Source organism: Apodemus sylvaticus, chromosome 1, assembly GCF_947179515.1.
Source record: "Apodemus sylvaticus chromosome 1, mApoSyl1.1, whole genome shotgun sequence".
In the NCBI taxonomy this organism is placed as follows: Eukaryota; Metazoa; Chordata; class Mammalia; order Rodentia; family Muridae; genus Apodemus; species Apodemus sylvaticus.
In genome coordinates, this window is record NC_067472.1 from 4,446,773 (window position 1) to 4,460,999 (window position 14,227).

The following is a 14,227-nucleotide window of genomic DNA, read 5'->3' on the forward strand; positions in this document are numbered from 1 at the left end:
GCTTAGTCCCCAGTCTAGTGCTACAACAGTGTCTTAGTTACGGTCTCCATTACTGTGACCTCAGCATGGTCACATGACCTAAGAGACATGATGACCTCAGCAGCTCTTATAAAGGAAAACTTTTAATTGGGGACTATATCCGAGGTTTAGTCCATGATTGTCGTGGTGGGAAGCACAGTGGAGTGCAGGCAGACATGGTCCTGGAGAAGGAAGGACTGAGGTCCTTGGGTGTGAGGAAGGATCAGCTTTGAAACCTCAAAGGCCATACCTCTCTGTTGGTGTTGCTAAACCCCACAAGCGGGGACCTCTTTGCTCTCACTGTGGCTGATGTTGTCTCTGTCACATTGTCACTGTAGGAAACCAAAGAGAAGCTCAAAGAAACAACTACAAAACTAACCCAGGCAAAAGAGGAAGCTGAGCAGATCCGGCAAAACTGTCAGGATATGATAAAAACCTATCAGGTGTGTAGCCTTTATGAAATACGTCAGTTACCAGGACTCTGTGTCCATGCGCTTACATGTCTGCCAGCCGTGCAGCCTACATGCATTACTTAAGCATGTTGGTTCCTGTCTTGACGTACCTGCAGTTTGAGGCGGGGAGATGGTTGGGGGGGGGGGGTGCTTGCTGGGCAAGCGTGAGGACCTGAGCACCCACATACAAAGGTGAGTGTGGCAGTGTGAACCCCTAACCTTGGCTTTGTTGGGGTGAAGAGAGATGTGGCAGGTGGCTCCATGCAGCTCACTGGCCAGCCAGTCAGGCCAAGTCAGTCAGTTCAAGGTTATATGATATCCTGCCCCAAACATAAAGTGGAGAGCAGTTGAGGAAGAGGTTCGGTGTCACCTCGGCCTCCATGGGCACACAGTTGCGCACACATGCACACCACGTGACTGAGCTCATCAGAAACTTTCCCATCAAAAAGTACAAAACACTGGATTATGTCAGACATGCAAATGCACTGTTCCTGTTTCTGCTCAGTTAACATATAAAGTCCTTCAATACTTTCTCCAGTTTTAGCTGCACAGCCAGTAAACTTGATAGCAAAGCTTTGTTTATTTTCAAAGTAAGTGTTTTTCATTGTTTTTCCATTAGGAATCTGAAGAAATTAAGTCAAATGAACTTGATGCAAAGCTCAGAGTCACAAAAGGAGAACTTGAAAAGCAAATGCAAGAGAAATCCGACCAGCTGGAGGTGAGTCCAGTTCTTCCATACTCTAATAAATCACAATTGGCTGGGCTGTGATGCAGAACGAGGATCGGAACATTTGTGCCTGTCCACGTCTAAGGCCTTCTTAGAAAAAAACAGGCAAAATACTGCTCATGCTCCTGTCTCTTAGGGATTTGTGTCTCTTCCAGATGCATCATGCCAAAATAAAGGAACTGGAAGATCTAAAGAGGACATTTAAGGAGGGCATGGATGAGCTACGGACATTGAGAACGAAGGTAAGCAGTTCCTCGGTCCTGATTCAGGTGGGATGGACACTGCTGTTTGAGGTGTTCAGAAAGCAATGCTTAGAAAGCTTTCAAAATAAAAAGAACGTAGGAAAAGACCAGCAGTTTCTTTGCACTGCCACTGGCTCTTTTTGAGCTGAAGTGATGTTAGTCACTGGAGTGCTTGCCATGCATCTGTTCATGGCACACTTCAGCAGCTGTGCCTTGACTCTCTGGGCTTTGGAGCTAAGGACAGCAGAGCAGTTGTGGGGATGGGTGGACCTCACAGCACCTTTAATGTCAGCAGACCGAAAATGCTGTATTTAATAGTAATGTCTAACAATGGTAGCAAATTTCGTGTTTATAATCTGTGGTCAGTAATCTCCCTCTTAGGATTCACATGCTGTCTCTACGAGCCAGTCATTTATCTAGAAGTAGGGTTTTGTGCAGGCAGGCACCTTGAGTTGAGACCACAGCACAGTACCCAGTGTCTGCTATGTCTCTCCTGTTCTCTGTCAGGTGTTCACTGCAGGGTGGGGAATTCTAGTTCAGATAAGGAGACAGGAAGTTGGTGAAACCAAGCAGCTTCCTGTCTTCTTCCCAGCAGCTATACTGCAGCCTGTCTCAGGTTGCTCATGTGTCCGCCCTGTCTGAGAGAGTTCATATGGAGCGTGGGGTCTGTGCTCAGCTTGACTGTGATCATTTCACAGGCGAAATGTCTAGAAGATGAACGCTTAAGAACCGAAGACGAGTTATCAAAGTACAGGGAAATTATCAATCGGCAGAAAGCTGAAATTCAGAATTTATTGGACAAGGTGAAATCTGCAGATGAGTTACAAGAGCAGCTACAAAGGTACGAAATGAGTGGTGCTTTTAAATGTTGTCTCAAAATGGCGTCTCTGAGTGCAATACTATGTTAGACAGAACAGTTCTTACAATTCTTCCAGTTAACGACTCTTCAGTTTGTGTCTGTGAACTCCTTTCATGGCTTCTAAAAGTCAAATCAAAGTCTCTATTTCATAAGCTCCGACAAGAGCCATGCACGGGTGGGATGGATTTAGTTCGTCTGTTCTTTGGCTTCACAGTCACTCTTCCAAACAGGAAGCGTGAATCTGCACCTAGATATTTAACTTCATGTGTGTGCCTTGAGGTCGGAGCAGCTGTCATTCCGTGATGTCCCAGGGTGATGATGTCGTCTAGCAGAGCGTGGCTTCAGGTTAACTCCCACTGTCCTCGCTGTCCATCTCTAGGCAGCCATCTGAGTGCTGCTAAAGGAAGGGTTCTCACCTCAGTCACAGTCCTCAGTAGGGACACTAGTGAGCAGCCGCACCTCCTCTCCAGACATCTGTCTTCCTGTGTCGCTTCTGGATTGCACTGCATTCTCTCTCCTAGCATGTGATCAAGTTCTTTGAACTGCTGGTTTCCACAACCATCCCTTACTGTCATTGTGCAAGGAATATGCAAATTCTACTTTGAATTGGATTATTCTCTCCATGTCTGCTGACGGTGACGGTCCAGTACCTTGTTCCTTCTTCAGCTTTCTTGATTATTCCTTTATCTATTGTCCTTTATAGGTTTCTTTTCTTTTTTTAAATGTGTTTCTATAAATGTTTGACTACACAACATGCATGGCTGGTACCTTTGGAGGCCAGAAGAGAGAGTGAAATCTCTGGAACTAGAGTTAACAGATAGTTGTGAGCCACCATGTGGGTGCTAGAAACCAAACCTGAGTCCTGAATGAGCAGCCAGTGCTCTTAGCTGCTGAGCCATCTCCCCTCTCCAGCCCTTGTAAATGGAAGGCCTTTTCGAACCTAGGCGCACTGATCCATTGAGGTCTGTCTGTGGCCATTGTTACAGTGTAAGGACAGAGTACAACTGAGGCAAAGAACTCCAACAATCAGATGCAAGCATGGCTGAGAAGCCTGACCTGTCTACTGCCTGCCCCTGTGTGGGATGGTGGTCGCTGCTCACAAGCTCGGGCCTCCTGCCTGCTTGTAGTCATCGCCGTGAGCTAGAGGTTCCCTGCCCTGTGAGCCTGTCTCTCACCTTCACAGCTCTTCCTGTAACATGAAGCTGACGTGATGTCTGAATGATTACAAGTTCCTCTGTAAAGCTTTCTGTCAAATGAAAATTCTCGCACTATTACTGTAATGCTTTTTAGTAGCTTACTTGATTTTCTTAAATAAAACTTTGTTTTTTAGTGGTAAACAACAAGTTGAAAGTTTGAAGGAAGAAGTGGAAAGCCTTAACTCTGTGATTACTGACCTACAGAAGGACATTGCAGGCAGCAGGGAGAGGGAGTCAGAGCTGCTGCTTTTCACAGAAAAGCTCACCAGTAAGAATGCACAGCTGCAGTCAGAGTCCAGCTCCCTGCAGTCACAAGTGGATCAACTGACCTGTAGCGAGAGCCAGCTGCAGAGCCAGTGCGAGCAGACGAGGCAGACTAACACTGACCTGGTAAGTGGACACCGCGCACATTTCATTCTCCCTCCCTTCTCCCCTCCTCCTCTCCTTCCTCTCCTCCCTTCTCCTTCCTCCTTCTTTCTTCTTATTCCTTCTTTTCCCTTCTCCTCCCTCTTCCTTCCTCCCTCCTTTCCCCTCCTCCCTCCTCCTTCCTCCTTCCTCACTTCTCCTTCCTTCTCCCTTCCTCTGCCCCCTCCTCTAATGGGCATTTTGCCTGCATGTATGTCTGTGCACCGCATAGGACCAGTGCGGAGGCCAGCAGAGGGCATCGTAGCCTTGTCCCCTAGAAGAGTACCAGTGTTCTTAACTCAAATCGTCACATTTAGTTCCTAGACCAACATAGCAAGATTGAATTTCTCTAATGTCATCTAAGTGATAATTAATTTTAGATTCTTTTAGTGATATCTGGTCATTTTAAATTTTGTAAAAATATGTTTGTTTTCTGTTTAATGGATATAATTCATAAAATAGAATTTTTCTAAAATGATAAAGAATATTACACTTTGGAAAAATAAGGAACCATGAATTCCTGTCATTCTTGACTGGAGTCACAATTTGGAGACTTACATTGCAGCTGTATCCCACACAGAATATCATTCCACTGATGTTCCCTGACCTGCTTGCCACTGGGCGAGGATGGTGGGGAGGAGTTTTCCAAACAGAAGAGTCTTCTCCCTTAAAAACTTTAAAGTTTTTAAAACTGAGCAAGAATTAAAATTTAAAAAGACATCACTGTTGTTGTTATTTTTTTTAAAACGTTATCACACTGTTTAGGAGAGCAGGTTGCTCAAAGAGGAAGAACTTCGAAAAGAGGAAGTGCAGACTCTGCAAACTGGACTTTCCGCTGCACAGACCGAAGTCAAAGCCTTGAGTACTCAGGTGGAAGAGCTGAAAGATGAGTTAGTGACACAGAGGCGCAAGCACGCCGCTAACATCAAGGACCTCAGCAAGCAGCTTCAGCAAGGTACTCTGTCCTGTTGATTCTCGGAGCTGATGCAGAGGCGCTGCTGTCTCTCTGTGCCCCACCCCTGGCCTGTGTCTGGTTGGCTTGTCTCCAGACGGTTTTGTTGATATCCTTGAGGCACAGACTGAATTCCTAAGATAGCTAAGCTTACACTTCTGTGAGTCTGCTGTCCATGCTGAGGCCTGTTTATTCAGAGCCACAGAGTGAATGGCCGGCCAGCTGGTCAGGGGCTCTAAACCCTTTACTTTATATTCTGCCACCTGAAAAGGCTGGATAAGTGGTTCGTTTTCCTAGAATTCATGTATTTTTATGTTTAAAGTAGAAATTAATTTATGTGTTTTAGAAAACATGAGAAAAATCTGCCTTTAAATTGCAATCTAAAAAGCACTTCTAATGTTCCCCATCTATACATACCTATGAAGTGATTGATTTCTGAAGTCTCACTTACTGATCACTGCATCGTGGGAAACATCTCAGAAGTACTGTGAACTACCAGACAGCTGTCCGACACAGCCATTAATAACTAGAATATTGGACTTAGATTTCTCCTGGTTAAAAATTCATATGAACTTATGTACTAATGAATGCCTGTGATCACAGCAGAAGGGTCAAAGGTATCCTCAGCCATAGTGGATTCAAGACCAGCTGGTCATATAGGATCCATTCTTTAAAAAAAGAGCTGTCAGGTGTGGTGATGTATTCCTTTACCTAGGAGGTAGAAACAGGAGGATCTCTGCGTTCAAGCTCAGCCTGGTCAGTAGTGAGCTCCAGGACAGCCACGGCTGTATACTGAGACCCTGTCTTGAAAAAAAGGTAAAAAAACCAACCAAAACCGTAAATTCATAATGGCTTTTGAGTATCTGCCATATGTTAGTGTGAAAAAGACATACATCAACTTTCTATCTATATGCCCTACTCTGTTAAAATAGGGGAAAATGTCATAAGAAGTGAGACCTGGGGTTACTTAATGTGACTATAGTTAGATATTTGCCACAACAGCTCACAGCAATATTTTAAAGATGTATTTTATGAATGTGGGTGTCTGCACCACTGCATGCCTGCTCACAGACCCCAGAGGAGGGTGTCAGAACCCTGGGAACTGGAGTGAGAGACAGTTGTGGGCCACCATGTGAGTGCTGGGCACTGAACCTGGGCCTTCTGGAAGAGCAGTCAGTGCTCTTAAACTCTGCTCCATCTCTCCAGCCCTGTTTTTACACAGGTCACTGAAGGCAAGTTTGGGAGAGATTTCTAAAACTGAGAAGGCTCTCCATCCCTGAAGCTCCAAAAGCTAAATGACGTCCGTGATCAGTAGGCTCACTGACTTGAAAGTACAGCTCTCAGTTCCCTTTGTTTCTTATGTAATCTGTACATTTGCAAATGCCATTTTATAGGAATAGTGTCTCTAGTGTTCTAAAATACATAGCGAGGACTGTTGGCTGTGGTCCGTACCATTTTTGCCCAAGTGACTTAGCAATTAATGTCAGATGACATGGGTCATTAAGACTGTCACAAGTAATTGATTTCTTTCTTTTTTAATAGCTCGGAGAAAATTAGAACAGACTGAGAATGGGAACTACGATAAAGATGTTAGCAGCATGGGAAGTCGCTCTAGTTCATCAGGTAAAGATGAGCTTCGGTGGTAGTTGCTGTTTATAGTTCAAAAGCATTTATACGCTTTGTTTTATTTTAAGGCTTAAGACCAGAAGGTGTGTTTAGTCATATTGTGGAGGGTGTACCTTATTAAGTATTTACTTTCGGCTTTTTGCCAAAGTTCCTGGTCTAACTTGAGCCGTGTGAGACTTCCTACCCATTTTTTACCAACCACTTTCGTATTCTGTACAGTGCCTCTTCTTTTCATCTCTGGAGTTTAGATTTGTATTTTATCCATAGAGTTCCCGCCTGTGGACTCACTCACTTCCATATGTTAACACCTAAATGATAAGATGGCCACCCTTATGTTCCACCGAATGCATATCAACAATTCTCCTTGGTATCTGCTCGGTCCAGAGCACTCAGTGGATACTAAAATCCTCAGTGTTGAAGCCTTTTATGAGATATTGTAGTGTCTGTATAATCTGCATAGTCCTCCTGCAGACTGTAGACCATCTCTAGGCCACTTAACAGTACTTAACAGTTTGAATGCCAGGGATACACGTGAAAACCGTTTGTGTGGGACTTCAGAATCTGCACATGTTTAGCCAAGACACTTTTTTACAAAAGCATTTGTAGCCTGAAGTTATTGAACCTATGTACGAGGATCTCCCACATATGGAGGGGACACTGTGTATCTTGTGTGTGCTTTCTCTCTGCTGTCTGTCTGCCTCCCCTCCATCCCCTCTTTCACTTTCTGTTATGAGTAGCTGTACTATGCTAGTCTCCTAGAATTGTGTTGGGGTAAAGCAGACATGGCAGTCTGTAGTAACAAAACGTGTTAACAGAAAGTACATGGTTTAAAATTGACCCTGTATCTTAGGTCCCAGCCAAAACCATTTTATTTGGACTGTTCAGTTTGGGCTAGGATATTATATTTTTCAAGTCCATCTTATGGCTCAGAAGGCCTACTCTGTAGGGTGAAGAGGCTCAGACATTGGTGTCACAGATGCTGGTAGAAAACTTAACATTTACAAAGTGTAGGTGTGGAGGTTAGGGGATAAGATGAACAAACTTGCTTTGTTGTAATCGCATGTAAATGAGGTTGACAATCCTGTGAGGTAAGTCACTGTTTCTAGCAGAAACAGCCTAGGCACAGAGGGTAAAGTACTGTGTACATAGTCACTACTTAGTAGTGACTACTAAGTGGAATAGGGTTTGAGCAGGCAGGCATGCTCCCTCCTCCTCTGCCCTCCCTCCCTCTCCCACTTCCTTTTGAGTACCCTCCCTGCTTTTCCCCTCTCAATGGTATCATTTACTTTTTAAATTATGTTAGGTCTGCTATTCCTTTTGTATTTTCTAAGATTTTCAATGTTGTCAGTTCATTATCTCATTCCTGTGTAGCGTAACACATTGCTGACTGCTGCTGTCTTTCAAACAAGAATGGCAGCCACACATAATTATGTGTTCCTGCGCACATTGGGCAGTATTACTAGAAAGCATGAGATGGGTTGAGGGAAACTGAGGTTACATACACTGAGCTTGGTCTTCTGTCGTCAGGGTCACTTAATGCTCGAAGCAGTGCTGAGGACAGGTCTCCAGAGAATACCAGCTCCTCAGTGGCTGTGGACAACTTCCCAGAAGTGGACAAGGCCATGCTGATTGAGAGGATAGTGAGGCTGCAGAAAGCCCATGCCCGGAAGAACGAGAAAATAGAATTCATGGAGGACCACATCAAACAGCTGGTGGAAGAAATAAGAAAAAAGACCAAGTATGTATTACTGTGGTAGCATGACCTGTGCCAGAGGACTGCCATTCATGTGGCCTCACAAGCTGGTGACGAGCTGATCTTCTCCATGGGGTACATCATGTTGTCCAGGCTGGCCCTGAATTCCTGGACTCCAGGGCTCCTTCCGATCAGCTTTTTGTGTAGCTGGGAAGGCAGTGCTGTGCCTGCTTGATAAGTCTAGCATGCAGGTCTCCATCTTTTTGGATCACCTGATATATTCTAGCTTTAGGGATACAGAGAGGGGAGAAAACCAAGCCTCCCCTTAGAGGTAGACTCTCCAGAGAGGGAGTGCAAGCGGGAGCGGATGAAGAGAGTGGAGGGGAGTGGTTTTGCTTTTTAACATTCTAAGATAATTTTGGATTTTTTTTAAAAAAATGCACTTAGCCTTTAAAAGTGAATGACTCTAAAATATATATGGAGTTTTGAGAGTTTTTCCCCCCTACTGATCAAAGAGGTAATATTCAAGTTCATCTTGGTAGAAGACACTCTAATGTTTTGGGATTAGCTCATCAGTTCCTTAAGCCACTGGGAAGCAGAGTATGTTCTCTGGATTTTCAAATGACTTACTAAAGCTACAAGAGCAGCCCTTCCTTCCCTGTGAGGAGCAGGCCGAGCTCAGCTCCACATGCAGCCTGTCTGACCACAATCCTGCTGCACCTCGTTCCTCTCCCAGACGCCATGCTCACTTAAATACAAGGTGTCTTCCTGTTTTGAGTCTTCTGCTAACCCTCTTCAACAGTTCTTTTGAAATGCTTTTAGACCTGTAGAAAATTCTGCTTGTAGCTTTTAAAAGAAAGGGCAAAATAGAGTTCAGTAGTAGTTTGATAGAAAATATTAACAGAAATCAAACCAATAAAGTAATGACTAGAATATTTACATACATGTATGGAAAGAAACAAAAAAGCTGTGTTTATACTTCTTCAGCAAAAAAGGGACAGGTTAAGAGACAGTGATAAATAAGGAAGCGTCTAAGCTGGGTCACTGGCCAGGCCGGGGTGTGTTTCATGCTGATGGTCCCTACGCTTGAGACTCACTGCTTCCTACAACCCCAGTGTTTTTATTCTGCAAGTACACAGAGTATCATTTTGTTTTGCAGAATAATTCAGAGTTACGTTTTACGAGAAGAATCAGGCACACTTTCCTCAGAAGCATCTGATTTTAACAAAGTGCATTTGAGTAGACGCGGTGGCATCATGGCGTCCTTGTACACATCCCATCCCACTGATAGCGGGCTAACACTGGAGCTCTCTTTGGAAATCAACCGAAAATTACAGGCTGTTTTGGAAGATACATTGCTAAAAAATATTACTTTGAAGGTATTTATTTGTGTCTCTTACTCATTTACCACTCAGTATCCAGGGCAGAATGGCGCCTCCTCCATAGTCTCACCTAGCATCAGACTGGTTTTCTTTTTTCTTTTTTCTTTTTTTTTTTTAAATTAAGGGCATCAGATCCCATTACAGATGGTTGTGAGCCACCATGTGGTTGCTGGGGATTGAACTCAGGGCCTCTAGAAGAGCAGTCAGTGCTCTTAACCACTGAGCTATCTCTGCAGCCCCAGGCTGTTTTTCTAATACAGGGCACCATGGTCCCCAGAGTCAGCTTAGTTACTGGATAGACACTGAAGCGAATTGTTTGTTTCACAGTGGATGACTTTTGCAGAATGATTATACTTAATTACAGCTTTGTAATATTACAACATTTAAGTATATTTTGTGGCTTTTTTTTTTTTTCAGCTGCTGTATGACCCAACTTTTCTATCTTTGCTGTGCATGGACTTGATAACTAGTAATAGATTTTAAAAATAGTTTTAAGCCAAAGTAATCATCACATACTAAAACTTGCTGTAGCTGCAGTAAAAAGATTATAACTTGGGGCAGGCCATGGTGCCGCACACATCTAATTCCCACAGAGGCAGAACTCCTGGTGTGTGAATTGAAGCCAACTTTGTCTATGTACATAGTGAGTTCCAGGACTACTTAGAGCCTGTTTCAAAAAAAGAATTATAACTTTGAAATGGACAGGACTATTTCACTAAAACATCTGTGTCTAGATTATGTCAGTACCAAGAATAATCACTCAGTTTCACAGTTTAGGCAAAAGTAGTTCAAAAGGTATTTACTTAGTACTTCTGTTTTCTCTTCCCCCACTTATTAAAGGAAAACCTGCAAACACTTGGAACAGAAATAGAACGCCTTATTAAACAGCAGCATGAACTGGAGCAGAGGACGAAGAAAGCCTAGCACAAAGCTCTTGCCTAGTAGACAGCCGAGCCACAGAGCAGCAGGTGCCACTGTCCAGTGTCCTGAAACAGTCCCTGCTTTGTGTCAACTAATCAAAAATTGGTTTTGCTTCCCTGTGTAGAGGTGCCCTTTTCTGACTGGGTGTGGTGCGTGTGCCGGGGCTCACTTGGGGCTCAGCCAAGGTCATTTCTCTGTGGTGCAGCCAGCCGCCTGGTCACTGACTCCATATTTAATTTGCTTATTGCCCTAAAGTTCTAAATATTAGTACAAAGGTTTAAAAAAAAAAAAAAAACTTTACCACACTCCTTTCCTTAGTGGCACCAGCCTTTGAAAAGGATTTCTGAAAAGAGAGGTGTTTATCATCCAACCGTTCACTATTTCTGCAACACAAGGAAAAGCTTAGAGGAATTCTGAAGGTTTTCAGTTCTGATCTGGGCGCAGTAGTCCTAGCTACTTCCAAGGCTAAAGAGGATCTCTCGAGCTCATGAGTTCAAAGCCAGTCTGAAAACATCTTAAAACCCCATCACATTTAGCCCCAATCAGGGAATAGCCTTGATTTGTGGTGTAAGGATGTGTGTGAGTACTTAAATCAGCTCTGAGTTTACTGACAAGTAGACAGGAAAACTGGCTGTAGGGAATTAGCTCTGGTTGGCACTGTTTGTCAGGTCTCCTTACCTGACAAATAGGTATATTTTTCACATTTGAGTTACTAGTTGAAATTTTAAAATCTTTAGTTATGTAAACTATGATTTTAAACAATATGTAAACTTAAAACTTTTCTGTGGATTTGTTATATTTTAAAATGTGCAGTGGATCCAGTCATTAGAACAGCTGTATGAGGACTTGGAGGCTGAGGTGCTTTCTGACATGCCTCAGCTTCACTGACATTGTGTTAGGGAAATGTGGAGGGCTCGGCCGAGACCCACATGTGCCCATCACCTAAGGAGACATGCGTTTCCTCAAGTGCCGTTTCCATATCTTATTGAACACAGTTAAGTTTTCAGCCAAAGGGAGTTTGGAGCTGAATTGTGTATCTTGTTGGATGTTTACAGTGTTTAAGATGTATACTTAACTGTTGCCAATTGTAATATCGACACTTCTGTCACTGAAGTTTTTCTCAGTTGGTAGCTTCTCACGTCCCAGAACCTAAAACACTGCATTCTGTTGAAGCTATCTGTATCCTGGGAGATCTTGGAACATATTCAGTAAGCTTCTGTTTGTGTTTGGGGCTTTTGGGGTTGCTTTTTGTATTTTTTGGTTTTTTCCTCTTGAGGAACTTGAGCTTTGGGATATAGAACTTTAAAGAATTGTATGGGCTAGCTGGGCATGGTAGCACATGCCATAATCCCAACACTCGGGTGGCGAAGGAGGATTAAAGACTAGCCTCAAGTACACAGTTGGAGCCGCCTCGGAGGCCCGCACTGTAGTAGAACTGTGCCGGCTCTGAAGACTACAGTCGTGACGGCAGTGCCCTTTTACTGTGTTTTAACATTTCCTCAAATCAACATTGATTATAAATGTAATTTACTAAATACTAGATGTCAATATGCTGTCTTCTTGTTAATATTATCGTTGTTATTATCCAAAAAAGTATCTCTTAGCTTCAATGTGAAAATGCATTCAAAGTTGTTTTATTTTTAAGATAGTTGTAAAAAAGTATTAGTCATAATATGTCTTGCTCTTTTTATTATTAATAATTTATTAGAATAAAAAAGAGGGTAAGTGCAATAAATTCTGAATTATTTTCCCATGTATTCCTAGATATACTGTAGCACTGGAAAGGTCCACATAACGTAGGCGGCATAGCTCCACCTCCTGGTTCCTTGGGTGATGCTGATTCATGAGCTACAGTGTTTGGGGTTTTTAATTCCAAGACATGGAAATGCATAGCAGAGACCAAATAGTGATCATGTCCATAGTATTCTATACTTATGTACTTTTAAAATATATACACATTTGGTATAGAATGGGACAACTATGTTAGTATTTGTGCTGCCATGTACTTGGAGAACTTAATAATGAAATAATTTTAAAATATAATTACTAAAAGCCATGCTTTGATCATACCTACTATTCTTCCATACCTATGAAACTTAAAAAACTGAAAAAGTTTTTTTTTTCATCAGGCCTCTCCTGTGTCCTTTCATATATAGTCACGACTGAACAAAATAATGTGTAAGAAATGTGTATGTGTCCAAGAGAACCTCCGCTGACTTAGAGCAAGCTCCTGGGGTAGATTTATTTCTCAGGTTCTTCTGTTCCGTAGAATATGTGGAGGAGAGACCCTGAGAACACAGTGTGAATTTATTTGATCACTGTGAGTTACAACTGTAAATGACTATTTTGGTTATTTAATAATATTTTAGCATCCTTGGGCAAGAAGTTGGTGTGTGTGCATGTGTGGGTGCGTACACTTCCCTGGTATACATCTGAAAGTGAGTGCTTGTGGCTCCTTCCCCCCCATACTGCTTGTGATTTTGAGTCTGTTAAAACAGTTTCAAGGATTGAACATGGTGCGTTTGGACACAGTGAACAGTTGGTGGTGGTTTGGTTTGGTTTCTTCATAACCATTTAAAGTGACTCAGTCAGGCAACACAGGTCATTTATTCATTTAAGAAATACATTTGCCTAATAAACACTTCGCCCGGTGCCCTACAGGTGTCATGGTTATCACTCTCCAGTCCCTTGGGACTTGTGGTCTCATGACAACAAGCAGGACAGGTCTTCAGACCTCGCTCTCAGGCTAGCCTTTGCTACTGGGCTAAGAGGAGTATTGATCGCCTGCACAGGTAGATGAGCCAAGCGCTTCAGCCTGACTGGGAGCCTGTCCTGCTCTGCACGCTTCCCGACTTGAAAGGGGAAATTCAGAGGCTGTAAGAAGACATTAGACTTTTAGCACTCCATAACCGCCTGACTGGTGCCTGTTCCATGCCCCTGAATGAGTCCAATCCTGTCGGGCAGCTTTCTGAATCCTCTTGTACAGGCTGTTGGTTATTTTCTAAATATTTTTACAAGAAAATTTAGTATAAAATTTGGAAGAAAAAAAACCTCAGAGACTATGGATGCTGTAAATGTGATAAATGCTGCCCCATGAGGATATTTTTTATAAATAATGACATTCATGCATTGGAACTATTGATTCTAATCTCTTTTTTCAAGAATTTTTTTTCTGTTCATTTTCATACTAATATTGTTAATTCTTAACACCAATTGGTGGCACTGGTGACTAAAAATTGTCAAAGGTGAATGAGAGGGATAATTGAAAACAAACTAAATGAGAACTCAGTTGCATATTGAAATGGATGTTACCTCTGTAATGGGCTCTTGAGATGTGTATAGCTGTTATCCTCAGGACTGCCTTTATCTTCCCTTCCAAGTGCGCTGGTGTCAGCACTGTACAGGTAACCCTGGACTACACTGTGCATTCTGTAAATACTCTGTGTAAAGCGATGCTCTTCAGGGGTCTGTGTACACTCTGTACTTATTAAATCAGCAGTGCCTGTTACCAAGATGTATGTTGATGGCGTCTGTAGTGACTTATTCGGTTCACAGGGCCCAACAAGCCACTTCTCCACTTTTAGCAAGGCTCTTCCACAGTTTGGTTGTAGCTATTAAACTTGACTAATTATTCCTGCTTCCCACATGTATCTTTATCCTGTCAAACATGACTGCCAGATGTGATTTTAAACTTAACTACAGATAGCAAAGCTGGGTAGAAAGTGTCTTCCTGGGCTGCTGACCTTGTGGTGCA

General features: G+C 42.9%; 1 protein-coding gene across 1 annotated transcript in view; it reads left to right on the top strand.

The window, feature by feature from the left end:
• Positions 1 to 13,991, top strand: part of Ccdc186 (coiled-coil domain containing 186) — a 32,434-nt gene extending 18,443 nt beyond the window's left edge. The window contains exons 7-16 of the mRNA XM_052182825.1: positions 357 to 461; positions 1,090 to 1,188; positions 1,353 to 1,439; positions 2,138 to 2,280; positions 3,629 to 3,884; positions 4,665 to 4,854; positions 6,394 to 6,474; positions 8,005 to 8,215; positions 9,330 to 9,549; positions 10,393 to 13,991. Coding sequence (XP_052038785.1) covers positions 357 to 461; positions 1,090 to 1,188; positions 1,353 to 1,439; positions 2,138 to 2,280; positions 3,629 to 3,884; positions 4,665 to 4,854; positions 6,394 to 6,474; positions 8,005 to 8,215; positions 9,330 to 9,549; positions 10,393 to 10,476 — 1,476 coding nt within the window. The 3' untranslated portion in view covers positions 10,477 to 13,991. The remainder of the gene's footprint in view (positions 1 to 356; positions 462 to 1,089; positions 1,189 to 1,352; positions 1,440 to 2,137; positions 2,281 to 3,628; positions 3,885 to 4,664; positions 4,855 to 6,393; positions 6,475 to 8,004; positions 8,216 to 9,329; positions 9,550 to 10,392) is intronic.
• Positions 13,992 to 14,227: the final 236 nt, after the last annotated feature.